Below are 12,527 nucleotides of genomic sequence, written 5' to 3' on the forward strand. Positions count from 1 at the left end.
GGGGCTGACCTTGTGTTTTAAAAGTGTCTTAATGCTAAGTATTTTTGGAAGTAACCACTTTTCATTTATTAATGCATACAATTAAACTCACAAGAAAAGACAATACATAGTTCTGGAGAAATTGAATGATAAAGACCATCCCCTGCTTTGCCGAAAAAGAACAAAAAAATATATCTGAGAACCCTCCGTAGAGAAAAAAAAAAAAAGATCCCTATAATCGTTTTTCAGCAGCTCCTTATATCCTTTGTATTATACATCATAGTTTAAATAACTTTCATTGACTCAATATTTTGAATCTTATAAACTGCACTTGAATTGTGCAAATTACACCTTTAAACTGAGGCTTAATTGTTACACAGAGTTTGCACTTTGTCATGCAAAAAAGCCATTTTTGATTAGTTTTGTAGAAACAACTTATTTTGAACCTGAGCTGCTTTTTTTTCTCACATAATTTCCCACTTAAATCTTAGTCAATGAGGAGATAAAAGTTCAAGAGAAAAAAAGTATGTTGGGCTTTGTTGTAATGATATTAATGGTGTTGCTATGTCGGTTTAGGCAGTGTTTGAGTGGGAGTGTGTGTTTTTAAAAGAGATCAAGTTGGGTGGGGTGCACAAGATTGTATTACACAATGCCAAATCTGCCCTGAGGGGGTATGACGTGGTCTGCTTTCCTTCTCTCTTTTCCCCCTTCTTTACTTTTCCATTCTTTAAAAAAAAAAGGGCCATCCTCTCAGATAATTTAGTGTGTCTGAGGGACAATAGCTTCTTTGCCAGAGCCTCTGTGTCTGTGTGTGTGCGTGTGTGTGTGTGGGAAACGCAGCAGTAATCACGGAGGATGGCGTGAGGGAGTTACCACAGTTTGGCCTCCAGCAACATTCTGTCATCAGACAACTACACCTGTGTGTTTGTGCTCCTTCACAAACCCTCCCAAAATACAGCCAACACAGTAAGTACACAGCAAGGTGGAGTAAAGGCAAAACGTGAAATTAAACACCTGATAGCTGGCAGACTTCACATGTTATATTTATTGTTGTTTCAGCATTGACACAGCTTGACATCCTGAGCAGGACTCCCACTGTATGATGTGTGTACAGCAACATGAAGCCCAAACAGGGCAAAAGTGGCAGTGAAGTTAATTATTCACAATATACACGTCAGAGGTGTTCATTGTTACTTTGCTTTTCAACTTTCCATCAACTCTCCAAATGATTCAGCTAACAAGAGAAATGGCAAAACGATTTCTGCAGGGAAACCTGTCTTGCATCCCCCACATAGATGTTGAAAAGAAGACAAGGAAAGTGTGATGGCCTGATAACATCTTTGTGGTCTTATTTGAGCAAAACATGTAATTAAATTGGTCAGAAACCACCTCTGGCTCCTGAGATTCAATCAGTAAGATGAGAGCTTGTGACATGAGTCTTCTTGAAGAATGCAACCCTGTGGTTATGTTACAGAGAAGTGGGACTGTCCTCTGTTCAAATGTGAGTAAAAAACAAAGGGCAAGACAACATAGGCATTTCACAACATGGAAACACACCCGTATAGGGCAGATATAAAGGGAACGAGGGGGTAATGAGTGCGAGATGTCACAATTTTGTAAGTGAAGGCTGACTTTTGGACAAACTCACAGTGTAACATATGTTATCATTCGAAGATACTGCTATAATATTCATTAGTAGTCTTATTGATTAGCAGTGCATTGATATTTGGCATTATGTAAACATCTTAAAAGTTGTACTACTAACTTCTTCATGCACTAAAGCTTCCAATACAATCACTGTGTACTGTATCAAGTGTATATAAACACATTAAATGAGTTGCATAAACAGATTGAGTATTAAGACGTATCAACACAGCCATGCATAATACTCAATTTCATCTCTTTCACACTAAAACACACTCGCGCACACTTTCACTCTTCACAGAGAAGCTTTTGGAAAAAAATGTAGCTACTAGGTCATAATTCTCAAGTTTGGCTAGCAAATATATCATCATGATTATAATATTCTTACATGTAAAAAAATCTCTATAAAGCTTTTAAAATACACACTGTGCAATATAAGACAAAACTGCTATTTTTTTGGGCTATGGCCACAATGATTTTGGTATAAAATACATTAATTTCTGATCTTAAAGATATAAATAACACATCTAAAAGACTATTTTTAAAAACCTAACAATACATTACATTACAAGTCTTTGACATATAACAAATCGTCACATGACCTTTGTTAAATTGTGACCCTACAACAGGGTCAGGTCCAGGTACTGCCCCCCTGGCTTGGCCATGAGACCGGAGAGGGACATGAGAGAAGCCTCACCTCCGCTGGACTGACCAATCAGACTGCTGCTCAGGAGAGACATGGACTCTGCGGGACTCTGGGGGCGGGGGAGGAAGGAGGGTTTGGGGTGAGGAAGGGGGAGGAGAGAGAGAGAAGAGAATTATCCCATTGTAACAGCGCCAAACACAGAGCCCTAACACCAGCACCAGATGTTACCCATCACCTTCTCATCCACCTCAAGGCTACACCTGTTATTACCCGTCATTATTTCACTACATCACCACCACCACCGACCGTTCATTAAGCCCTGCACCCCTTAGTTACTGTTGCTACGCCTGTCAAGCATTTTGCACTACTGCTTAAATACTACAATACCCATAAGCCCAACTTGGGGTTGGAGAAAATCTAGTTGGAAGCACGAATGAGAGCAGTTGCAGTATTCAAAATGCTTAATCTTTGCTGAGCCATAGTTGCTTTATTAATTCAATCAAAGTTGACCCAGTTTGGAGTTGTATATGAGTTTATGCCTCTACTTTTTTTTCCGTTAGTAAGCCGGGCATGCTAACGTTTGCAACTCATATTAAAGCAGATAAACAGTGTCTAATCCAACCCTCACACTTTTATTGTGGTGTTTTTGTTTAAGAAAGATGATTTAAAAAAAACACCATCTTCTTAACTCATGAGTTACAGAGTAAAGAAAGACAGAAATCCAAAGCTAAAGGTCTGCTATAACACAGCTTAGCTACCATTTGAAAATGACTGATTGGAGGGGTTTAGGAACGGTCAATTAATCCTCTTGGCTATCGCTTTAGCCAATAAATAACAGAGGACAGAAATGTAGTAGCCTGTATCAGATCGATCACGCTGCGATGAAAGCCACAACAATTAAAGAGAAAAACCAGGGATTGATTCAATTCAATTTTTTTTTCTAACCACTCAACCCAAACCGAGAATGTGTCCATTATTGCTACTGCGTGTGATTAGCACTTATGTCTGCATAGGGAATGTTGCTGTTGAGCCCCGTTTCCCCGATGACCATTCGAAACCCAAGCCGCAGCTACAACCACGGACAAACTGAACCCCTCACTGAGCCAATCCTTACCTGCCACCTGCCTTAGACACCTTAAATACACACCCATTCTTTGGGCTGTGTAAGCAATGTCCCGGTCGGGTCGTGAGCGTGCATAGCCCCGTGGGCGTGCATGAGAGCTTCCTCTGGGGTATACTGTGGTGTGATGAAGGGGGAGGAATGACAGAGACAGGGGCTGAGTGACAAACAACCATAGATTCTAACCTAAAGGCCACAAGGACCTTTTAATTCCAGCATGAAAGAGTGAAAAAACAAACTGCACATTCTCACTCCACATGTCTCTTAATTTAATATATATATTTTTTTCACATATCCCTGGGATCCTTCACGCACTTCCAAGTTAAAACGAGAGTTAAGTTTCTCCGATTCAAGTCGAAGCAAGCAGTAGTGCATGTGTGACAAACCAGGGAGAGGAGACAGGATAAACTAGTTTGATAGCCTCTGGGCAAACACAGTGCATGCCTGACAAGACACACCCACAGCAGAGGAAGATTTGAATACAACACTTAGATCCTGCAGCGATGTGTGTGAGCTAGGAAGCCACAGAGGATTTGCATGTAGGAACTGTATGAAGTTATTAAGCATATATGGTTAAGTCTCTTACCTGGTATCCCTGCACTGCATTAATGAGGTCTTTGACTCCGTTGCTGTTGTATGTCAGAGCTGGCATGCGCATCAACCCCCCTTGGGAGGACAGCGAGGAGGGGGTGGGGAAGAAACCTAGAGCGGTGGGTGAGCCAGGTGGACTGGAGAGAGACAAGGCAGACTGTTATCATAAAAATATCTAAGAAAAAAAAAAACTTGAAAACTGCATGTCTCTGAGCCAACAAAGCAGATACGCTTCAGGAGATTGAGAGTAACTCTGGGCGTCGTCTATAAATGTTTTCTCAATGACAGAGAGGGCTAACCAGGCAGAAACAGAGGTCACTGAAGTTTACCAAGTTCTTTGATACCACAGCGTTCAGTTATTAACTGACCTTCTCCCAACCTTCTCCTTGTCAAGACACAATTCAACCAAAACTACACCTCTTTTCCACACTCTTTTTGGTGGATATGGAGACAATAAAATACCAGATATATAAAATACACTTCACTAGGGTATTATTGCAAATGATTGCAGTCAAATCAATGTTTAAGCAGTTGACATAACATGCAGTCTTTGTGGAAGGTCACAGGGAAAATGTGCAAGTAGAACGCAAAATTGAATATCAGTGACAAAATACTGAATCTTTAAAGGGCTCTCCAATATACATAACATACAATTAAATACAGTATATGTTATGTCTTTATTGCATGCATGTTTTTCTAGTTACCATTATAAAAGCAAACATAAGGTTCAGTAAATCAAAGATCTAAACAAAACCGGTTTGGTTTCTTATTCGCTTACTCATCAGCACACAGCCAACAAATAAACAATGACAGGATCTTCAGCTCTTAAATCTTTCTCTAACAACCCTCAAGTGGTTCATTTGATTTGTGATTAGCACAGAAAGTGAATTTGAAAGCATGTCTGATTAGAAAATGTCATCACGGCAGTATATCCTACATGGTGAAAAGCACTGAACCTTTTTAAACCAGTTAAGTTTTGGTTGTTTTGCTTGAACTCAACCCTGTTATTTTGATTAAAGTATCTTTATTCTGAAACATTTAAGATCTCCTGCTATGAGAGTTCTTAGTCAAATGTATTTCATTTTCATTTGTCAAAACTATTAACCACACTTTTGTCATGATAAAATCATGCAGAAAACAAAATAATAAGTCATGGGGTCCTTGTTAGGAATAATCTGAGGACTGGTTTAAGATATTGAGATAACTGAGGGATCTCATACATGTGAAAGTCTGAAGTCCTAGACCGAGGAATCAGATAACATGAAGGGCTGTATTGAAAGGCCCCCATTTGTCTCTCTGTTCACCTGTAACATCGCTGTTTACCTTGGGTAGTAGGCTGCGTAGTTCATGTATAGCTGAGCCGAGGCAGGGTAGTATGCATGTCCTGGGTGCAGGGGGCGTGGGGCCAGCAGCATCTGACCAATCTGAGGGTAGAGGGCAGCAGCCGCCTCTGAGGACATGACGGGTTGAGCGTGGCCGAAGGAGTAGGAGGGTGGAGATAAACCTGGAGCAGAGAGAACCGAGGGAGAGGAGAAATAGTTAAAAACAGACAAACAGTAATAGATTTAGAGTCATGATGATAAAGTCTGGTCGTTGTTTGTTTCTGAGAGAGGCGCTCATGCAAACAAGCAAACAATGACCACCATTACTAAGCCACTTTTATGAAAGTTGGTTTTTCAGATGTATTTAAAATTAAGGAAGTACAGAAAGTACCCTTTTTGTTATGGAAAATATACAGTACTGACCTGCATTTTGATAAATGGTGCCTCCTTATTTAAATGATATTCAGTCCGTAACTTTTTTCCACAGCTCTGCTTCCAAAGTTTAACGTTTCTTACTGTACGTTTAGTTACATTTGTGCACCCAGATTTAATTCATTTTGATGCGTTTGTTTTGTTACCTTTTTTTCATTGATTTACTGTAGCTACTGGCTTTGTGTGCAATTAAGTTTGTATAGTATAGTAAGTAAAAGCTTTCATTTAAATCAAATGTCCTGTTGTTTAATCATATCCTCAGTCACTACCGGCCACACATTAGACCTCTGTTTAACTGAGCTTCTTTTTGTAAACTAGGAGTGCACCAGTGCATGATGGGGAGGAACTACAGACACAGAGAACAAGAGACATTTCTACACAACAGCGTTCAGCTCTGCACACCTTACCCACAGTTGCACTGATTGGTCAAGCACAGGAGACGCATACACCTGAGGTGTGCCGGTCTACTGAGGCTGAATCCCACAAACCACCACTACCAATCTGAGAAGGCTGGAGAGTTGTAAGCCATGTTGACGTTTTACAGAGTAGCTGTGTCGCTACACTTCTCCAACCCCGTCAGATCTTTATGATCAAGCAGTGGTAAAGTGGTAAAATTAAGATCAATTAACAAACATGCCACTGAAGAAGATAAACTACAATCAGAATGTGTGAACAACACAGGGGAAAAGGTAGAATAACAGTTAACACGTGAGGTTTCTCGGTGCATGCAGATGGGCAATTGAATCAAACTAAATTACAAGGAGGTACCACACACAATCACACACACCAACACACACACAGTTTGTTATCCTCTCTTTGTCAGACCCGCCTATAGTACTAGATTGGAGGAAACCCAGCCACCCTGCCCCCCAGGGCAGGAGCCCACCTACCCTGCAGTCCCGAAGCACCCCCAGCTCCCAGCGGCACTTACGTCTTGACTTACATGGCGGCGGGCTGAGCCCTGTCCCACTCCTGTTCCGGGTGTGTGTGTGTGTATGTGTGTGTGAGAGCGAGCCTCCCATCAGCACCAGGCCCATCTCCTCCGCGCTGCAGGGGAACACCTCCACGTAGCGGCTGTTGGCCCCGCGCTGGCTGGACATGACGTGCTTGTGGAGCCGCTGTGAGGCGTGGATCGCCCGCTCTGCTGAGGTCATCTGGATGAAGCAGTCGCCTGATGGACGACCCTGGAAACACAGTCAGAGGTCACGCTTTGTGTTAGAGATGGGGTGTCGCAAATTACCAGTAAGATATTGATAACAGGTTAATAATACACATGGTAATATTTGGAGATAATGATAAAACGCCTCTTAAATCACTTCTGTTTTTCCGCTCTTGCTTAATCTCCCACCCCCAATCGTTTAAAGGTGAATTCACCGGTAGCACTATTGATTGTTTTTCCAAATTTACTATCGCGGTAATACATGTTTTTGTTTTTTTAATCATGTAGTGAAAACCTAGTCGGAGAGAATGTGAGTCAGTGCGGTTGTTGCATGTACCTGCTGGTTGAGGACCATGTGCACGCCATGTGGTCTGATATCTTGTGTAAACTCGCCCAGGAAGGTGAGGATGTCCTCTATGCTCGCTGTGTACGGCAGCCCCCTGAGCCTCAGGCAGTCTCTCAAACCACCAGGAGGGGGCAGGAGAGACACTGTGGGCAGCATGGACACCAAGGGGGCAGGGGCCACAGCGATCAGAGGGGCCGAAGAGTACCGGTTCAACACCTAAAACACACAAACATAAATTACATAATCTGCCTGGAGCAAAAACAGTCAAGGAGGCCAAACTGATTTAAGTGTAGCCTGTCTCCCCTACCCAAAATATGTGTTCACTAAACACCATAATACACACTTGCTATTAATAGTTACATTTAAAATCAAGAAAGTGTATACAAGACAGATATAGTATTGGCCAACTTTTTGCAGAAATGTTGTGTACAACAAAGACATGTCCACGTCCACGCAATTTCAGGCAAACGCTGGCTTGTTTGCATTTCTAAAGAGGAGCAATAAAACCTCTCAGTCCATCATACATGATCGTACGAGGTGAAGCCTCTGCATAGATATGGCTCTGGGCTGTGGTCTTATCACTCTGCCAAGATAAGAAAATGAGTCAACGTGTTTTCAACTCACAAGAGAGGGAGAAAGACAGAGGAAGACCAACAAAAGAGAAAGAGACTAATAACCTTTCACAGAGTATTTGTTGAAGGGAAACAAACCCAACTCCAACAACTAATTGAGGAGAAAAGTAACACACCCACACACTCCCTGCTGTGTGCATACACAAACTAACACATATTCCCTAAAACCCTCTTTTTACCCTCAGAAAGCAAAGAGGAAAACAAGACAGAACAAAATGAAGTGACACATGTAAAGCTAACATAATTAAGCTAACAAACGCATTTTGCACACAGACAAACAAAGACGCACACCCACATCAAGGCGCACACCCTGACATACCTGTTGGACCTCTGCTGCTGTACTTTTGAACAGCTCAATATATCTTCTGCCCAGGATTTCCTTGTGTTTCCTCAGAGCACACTGGGCATGTTCCTCGCAGGCGAATAAGACAAAAGCATCGCCAGTGGGACGCCCGTCTGGATAGCGTACGAACAGGATGCCGTCCACCCCTCCGCTGACCGGACACGTCTCTTTGAGGCCGTCCCCCGGGGAGAAGAAGGCCAGCACCTGCTCGTGTGTGGCAATGAAGGGGAGACCTCTCATCCTCACTATGATCTGGTCCTCCCGGGATAGGAACGTCGCCACCTCATTGGACGTACCTGCCACACACAGGGACACAGGGACACCTTAACTAAAACTATACAAATAAAAATGACCACAGTGTGGTTTTCAACAGCATTAAGTTTTCCAAACAGTGTGTTTTTTTGGTTGCATTTTTGTTATTTGGATAATAATTTGGGTGTTGATTTTCATAACAGTAAATTCCCTTTTAAACCAGACGGCACCCAAGAGCTTCAGGACTTAATATGGTCAAATTATATTGTGTACACAACACCAAACCTAATTTTACTAATGTTTATATCTTCTCACCTCCTGCTATCTTCAGGAAGTCCTCTCCTGATGCTTTGTAAACCTGCCATTAGAAAGGAACAAGACAAAGGTTAAGACTCTGTGTCTCAATTGATTGGATTAATATAGGTAGAGTGGCTGATTCATTTATTTCATGCAGACTTTAAGGATTAAGACAGGTTACCTCTATGTATCTGTTGCCCATGTGGTGTTTGTGTCTCTGCAGCGCCAGGTCTCTGTGTTCTTCACTGTCAAAACGAACGAGAGCTTCTCCATTCCTCCTCCCCTGAGCATTAAGACACAATGCAGCCCCTCCTCTAAACAACACAACATACAGGGCATTAGAGAGGGGGTTGAGCCTTGTGTCAACAGCAGGTTTTTAGTATATTACATTTACTTAAAGATACAAAATTCATAAATGAGAGTGCTGGTAATATTGGTCCAACATACTTGGCAATGTTGAGTCCTCTGAAGAATCGAGCGATGTCCTGATCAGAAGACTGCCAGGGCAACCCTCTGGCTCTGATCACTGAGTTGTCACACACTTTCTCCATCTTACTGCTGCACACACATACAAGAAGAAGCACACACACAAGAAGAAGCACGCACACACAGAGACATTAGCACGGCAGACGTGGAACTTGGAGTTGATTTCAGAGGCATAGAACAACAAGAATATTTATCTTGAGCAAACTTTACTTACCAAGTGCCGTTCTCAAACTTCTCACTAACTCTCTCCTGGTTAGTAAATGTGTGGCCTGTAATGGGAAAGCAATAGAGTCAAACATGAGATCACAAATTACACCAAAACTGACCTGTACTTCAACAGAAATTACATTTAGAGCAAACTGCTGATTTGTAGATTAATCTTTCATCTATTACCTATTTATTGATTAATTGTTTGGCATATAACGTCAATGCCTTAAATTAAAGCAACCTATTCAAATAGCTTGCTATGTCAGATGTCCAAAGAATTTGAGGAAAGTGTCATATAAGACAAAAAAGAGCACTTAAGTACTTACATTAGAGAATCTGAGACCAACAAATAATTAGCACTTTTGATGAGAAATGTCTAAATTAACTGTTGATTCATTTTCTGTTTCCTTAAATATCATTCAAACAATGTTTTTGTTGCTCACTTGATCTTACCTGTCAACACACACACAGTAAGCTTTGAGGCCTAACTCAATGACAAGTCTGTAATATTCCACCTTTGTGTAAAGTCATATATGGTACTCACTATATGGCTCAGAAAGCAGGGCCATGACAATGCTGCCCATAATCTGGACCTGCTGTACAGCTATTTCTGCGGTCAGTATGGCAGAGGGATCCAGTGTGGATGAGGGATCCCACATGGGGGGCACATCAACAGGCATACTAAGAGCTGTGGGGGAGGCAGTCAAGGAAAGTAAACAAGGAACAGCCAAATAAAAGCAGTTTACAGTTCGGAGACAGCAAGAAAGTTTTGATATACGTGTACAAAGTGATTATGTGACAGGTGAAACATTTGAGAAAAATGGAAACGCCACAAAAAAAGGGCAAGTGATAAAAGAGAAACACACACATAGATGTTAGTTTATCCTGTTTCAGTGGGTGTGTGGGGTTTACCCTGTTGGCTAAACACACACTCGCTCACTGAGCGCTGAGTAAGGTGCTGCCATTGTTTCCCTATTTGCATTTGCATTTCAAAACCTCCAGTCTTGCAGCCAACACCCGTGGCTTACAAACTTCTAAATGCGTGTTTCTCAGCGATATAGGGGCACAAAATATCAAGATATACTTGGGCACGAATAACCGAAAAATAAAATCCAATATATACATGAATGCATTATTAATATTACACACACATTTACAGTGAAATAATGAAGGATACACTCTGCCATGATGTGTACATTCAAAGCCTTGAGGTCAGATGAGGGGAAATGCATCTTGAACTCTTTCCGAAGGTCAAAGAAAGAGTAGAAACAGTCTGGGACCAGGATGTTCTGAAGAGGGGAGACATTAAAGAAACGGATGTTACCCAGCGGCCCTTCAACAGCTGCCTTTTTATTGCCATCATATCAATGTTTGCTCATGCCAGGTGAATTATTTCTGTCTTACACTTTACAGGTTAAAGACATTCAGGGAAATATTATCAGCTTCATTGTGTAGGTGGTATGTGCATGGGCGTGTGTCATTGGACAGGTTTTCCTGAGCGGCTCTTGGCTCTAGAGCAACTTTCACTGTACATTTCAATTCAACCAGGAGCTCAGTGCTGACACAACATATCTCTTTGTGACTGTGTTAGCGCTGAAGGTTCCTGCAGAGCATCCGCCCTGGCTGCAAGGCGTTCACCCATTCAGCTCACCTTGCTCGCAGCCTCGGGGTGAATCACTTGGCGGATGTGGAGCTGCCCGTCTGTACACAAACACACCGACGTGCCTGCGCCCGCGCTGTTCACCTCGTTTGACAGTTCTAGATGAAACTGCAAGGCGAGGCATTAAACATTTAGAAAATAATTTAAAATGCTGACAATATATCCTCATGCATCTCCACAGTTAGTATGTAACAAAAAAACATTATTTGTAGTGACTTAAGGTAAGTTATTACCAGGTATAATGCTGCTTATTGTAACGATTTAAGGTAGGTTATTACCAGGTTTAATGCTGTCTCAAAACTTGAGGCTGTGGAGACATTATCTGCTCCGGATCCATTCTCCTCTTCCACACTCTCCTCCACCACATCCTCCTCCTCCTGTTTTTTCTCTGTCAATTCTGAGAGGTCAGGCTTAATCAGGATCTCATTCACCTTGCCCAACTGGTTCAGAGAAGAGGAAAAAACATGTTAGTCTAGAAACAGAAGCTCTCATAGAAACTCACAAGCTGAAGCCTGAATAAATAACATTACATGTATGTAATAGAGACTCTTATTACATTTATATTAACACATAACAGAGTCGGAGTCTGTTTTAAATATAGACAGCTTTATGAGAATATATTAGTCATCCCATTTTACTTAACAATTTAAGAGCCTAAATTAAGCTCATAGATGTTTACAACAGTATTATAAACGTCTGTAGTTTGTTTTGAAGACTATTTCCGACTTGAGTTGTTTACCACTACATTTCCTGATTTATACTAACAATAACTCTCTGTAAAAAATAATAAAGTTTCACCTGTTTGTTCTTTACATCCACCAGCTGCCAAACCAACTGCACGAGCTCCTTCTCGTCGGATCCCAGCAGCTCTCCACTCGCGCCAGATGTGGCGGTGAAAAACACCACCAGGTAGTCTACCTGCGCCGTCATCTGAGCACAAACACCGCCGAAAAAAATTATCCAATGCTGCACAAAAAGTAAAAGGCAGGAACTGAAGATACACCTGCGAAGTCAACACGCGGGAGCCAATGTATATAAACACCTTTACTGTGACACCTGAGCACAAAGGTGAAGTCCGTAAATCCAAGTTTCGTCGCTTGTAAAATCTAACGTGAAACCTCCCGCAGTCACCATCTCCGAGTAATGGCTGAACGTGCCCCGTTTTTGTATTGCATCTACCTGTGTGACCACGTGACTCTTTACCTGCCCCCTCCCTCCTTCAGGTGGTTTGCAGATTAGGACGTGGCAGACCATGGAGGACCGAAATATCAATACGTTTCTTTGCATATTTTTCAGTATAAAAGTAGGACTAATTAGAGTATCTCTTTGATTAACAATTTACGGGGCCCTGCAGGTATCAATGATAAAAGGGTGAGGTCTAGTTGAAGAATAAAAAGGAGTGTACCCACGT

At 41.9% G+C, this 12,527-nt stretch overlaps 1 protein-coding gene across 4 annotated transcripts; it reads right to left on the reverse strand.

Moving 5' to 3' along the window:
- Window positions 1-997: 997 nt before the first annotated feature.
- On the reverse strand, window positions 998-12,251 carry esrp1 (epithelial splicing regulatory protein 1). Of its 4 annotated transcripts, none has more exons than XM_034127220.1 (16): window positions 11,915-12,251; window positions 11,395-11,556; window positions 11,108-11,224; window positions 10,634-10,745; window positions 10,001-10,144; window positions 9,464-9,518; window positions 9,211-9,321; window positions 8,945-9,077; window positions 8,782-8,824; window positions 8,191-8,510; window positions 7,231-7,455; window positions 6,678-6,918; window positions 5,304-5,484; window positions 3,976-4,117; window positions 3,417-3,506; window positions 998-2,378 (listed from the first exon to the last, which is right to left on the reverse strand). In XM_034127220.1, the coding sequence occupies exons 1-16, from the start codon at window positions 12,044-12,046 to the stop codon at window positions 2,244-2,246; spliced, it is 2,343 nt and encodes a 780-aa protein (XP_033983111.1). In that variant the 5' UTR covers window positions 12,047-12,251; the 3' UTR covers window positions 998-2,243. The 4 variants fall into 4 exon arrangements, with proteins under 4 accessions (XP_033983111.1, XP_033983110.1, XP_033983114.1 ...); XM_034127219.1 differs by having other exon boundaries at window positions 6,666-6,918; XM_034127223.1 differs by having other exon boundaries at window positions 3,384-3,506; window positions 6,666-6,918.
- Window positions 12,252-12,527: the final 276 nt, after the last annotated feature.

The sequence above is a fragment of the Trematomus bernacchii genome, unplaced genomic scaffold, assembly GCF_902827165.1.
Source record: "Trematomus bernacchii unplaced genomic scaffold, fTreBer1.1, whole genome shotgun sequence".
NCBI classification, from domain to species: domain Eukaryota; kingdom Metazoa; phylum Chordata; class Actinopteri; order Perciformes; family Nototheniidae; genus Trematomus; species Trematomus bernacchii.

Bases quoted from the DNA above. Each gene is read 5' to 3' on its own strand.
- esrp1 (XM_034127219.1), bottom strand. From the start codon at position 12,046: ATGACGGCGCAGGTAGACTACCTGGTGGTGTTTTTCACCGCCACATCT. The intron at 10,145-10,633 runs GTATCCTTCATT...CCTCCCCCACAG, and splicing joins TGTACACATCATGGCAGAGT to CTCTTAGTATGCCTGTTGAT. The intron at 4,118-5,303 runs GTAAACAGCGAT...GTCTCTCTCCAG, and splicing joins TACGCAGCCTACTACCCAAG to TCCACCTGGCTCACCCACCG.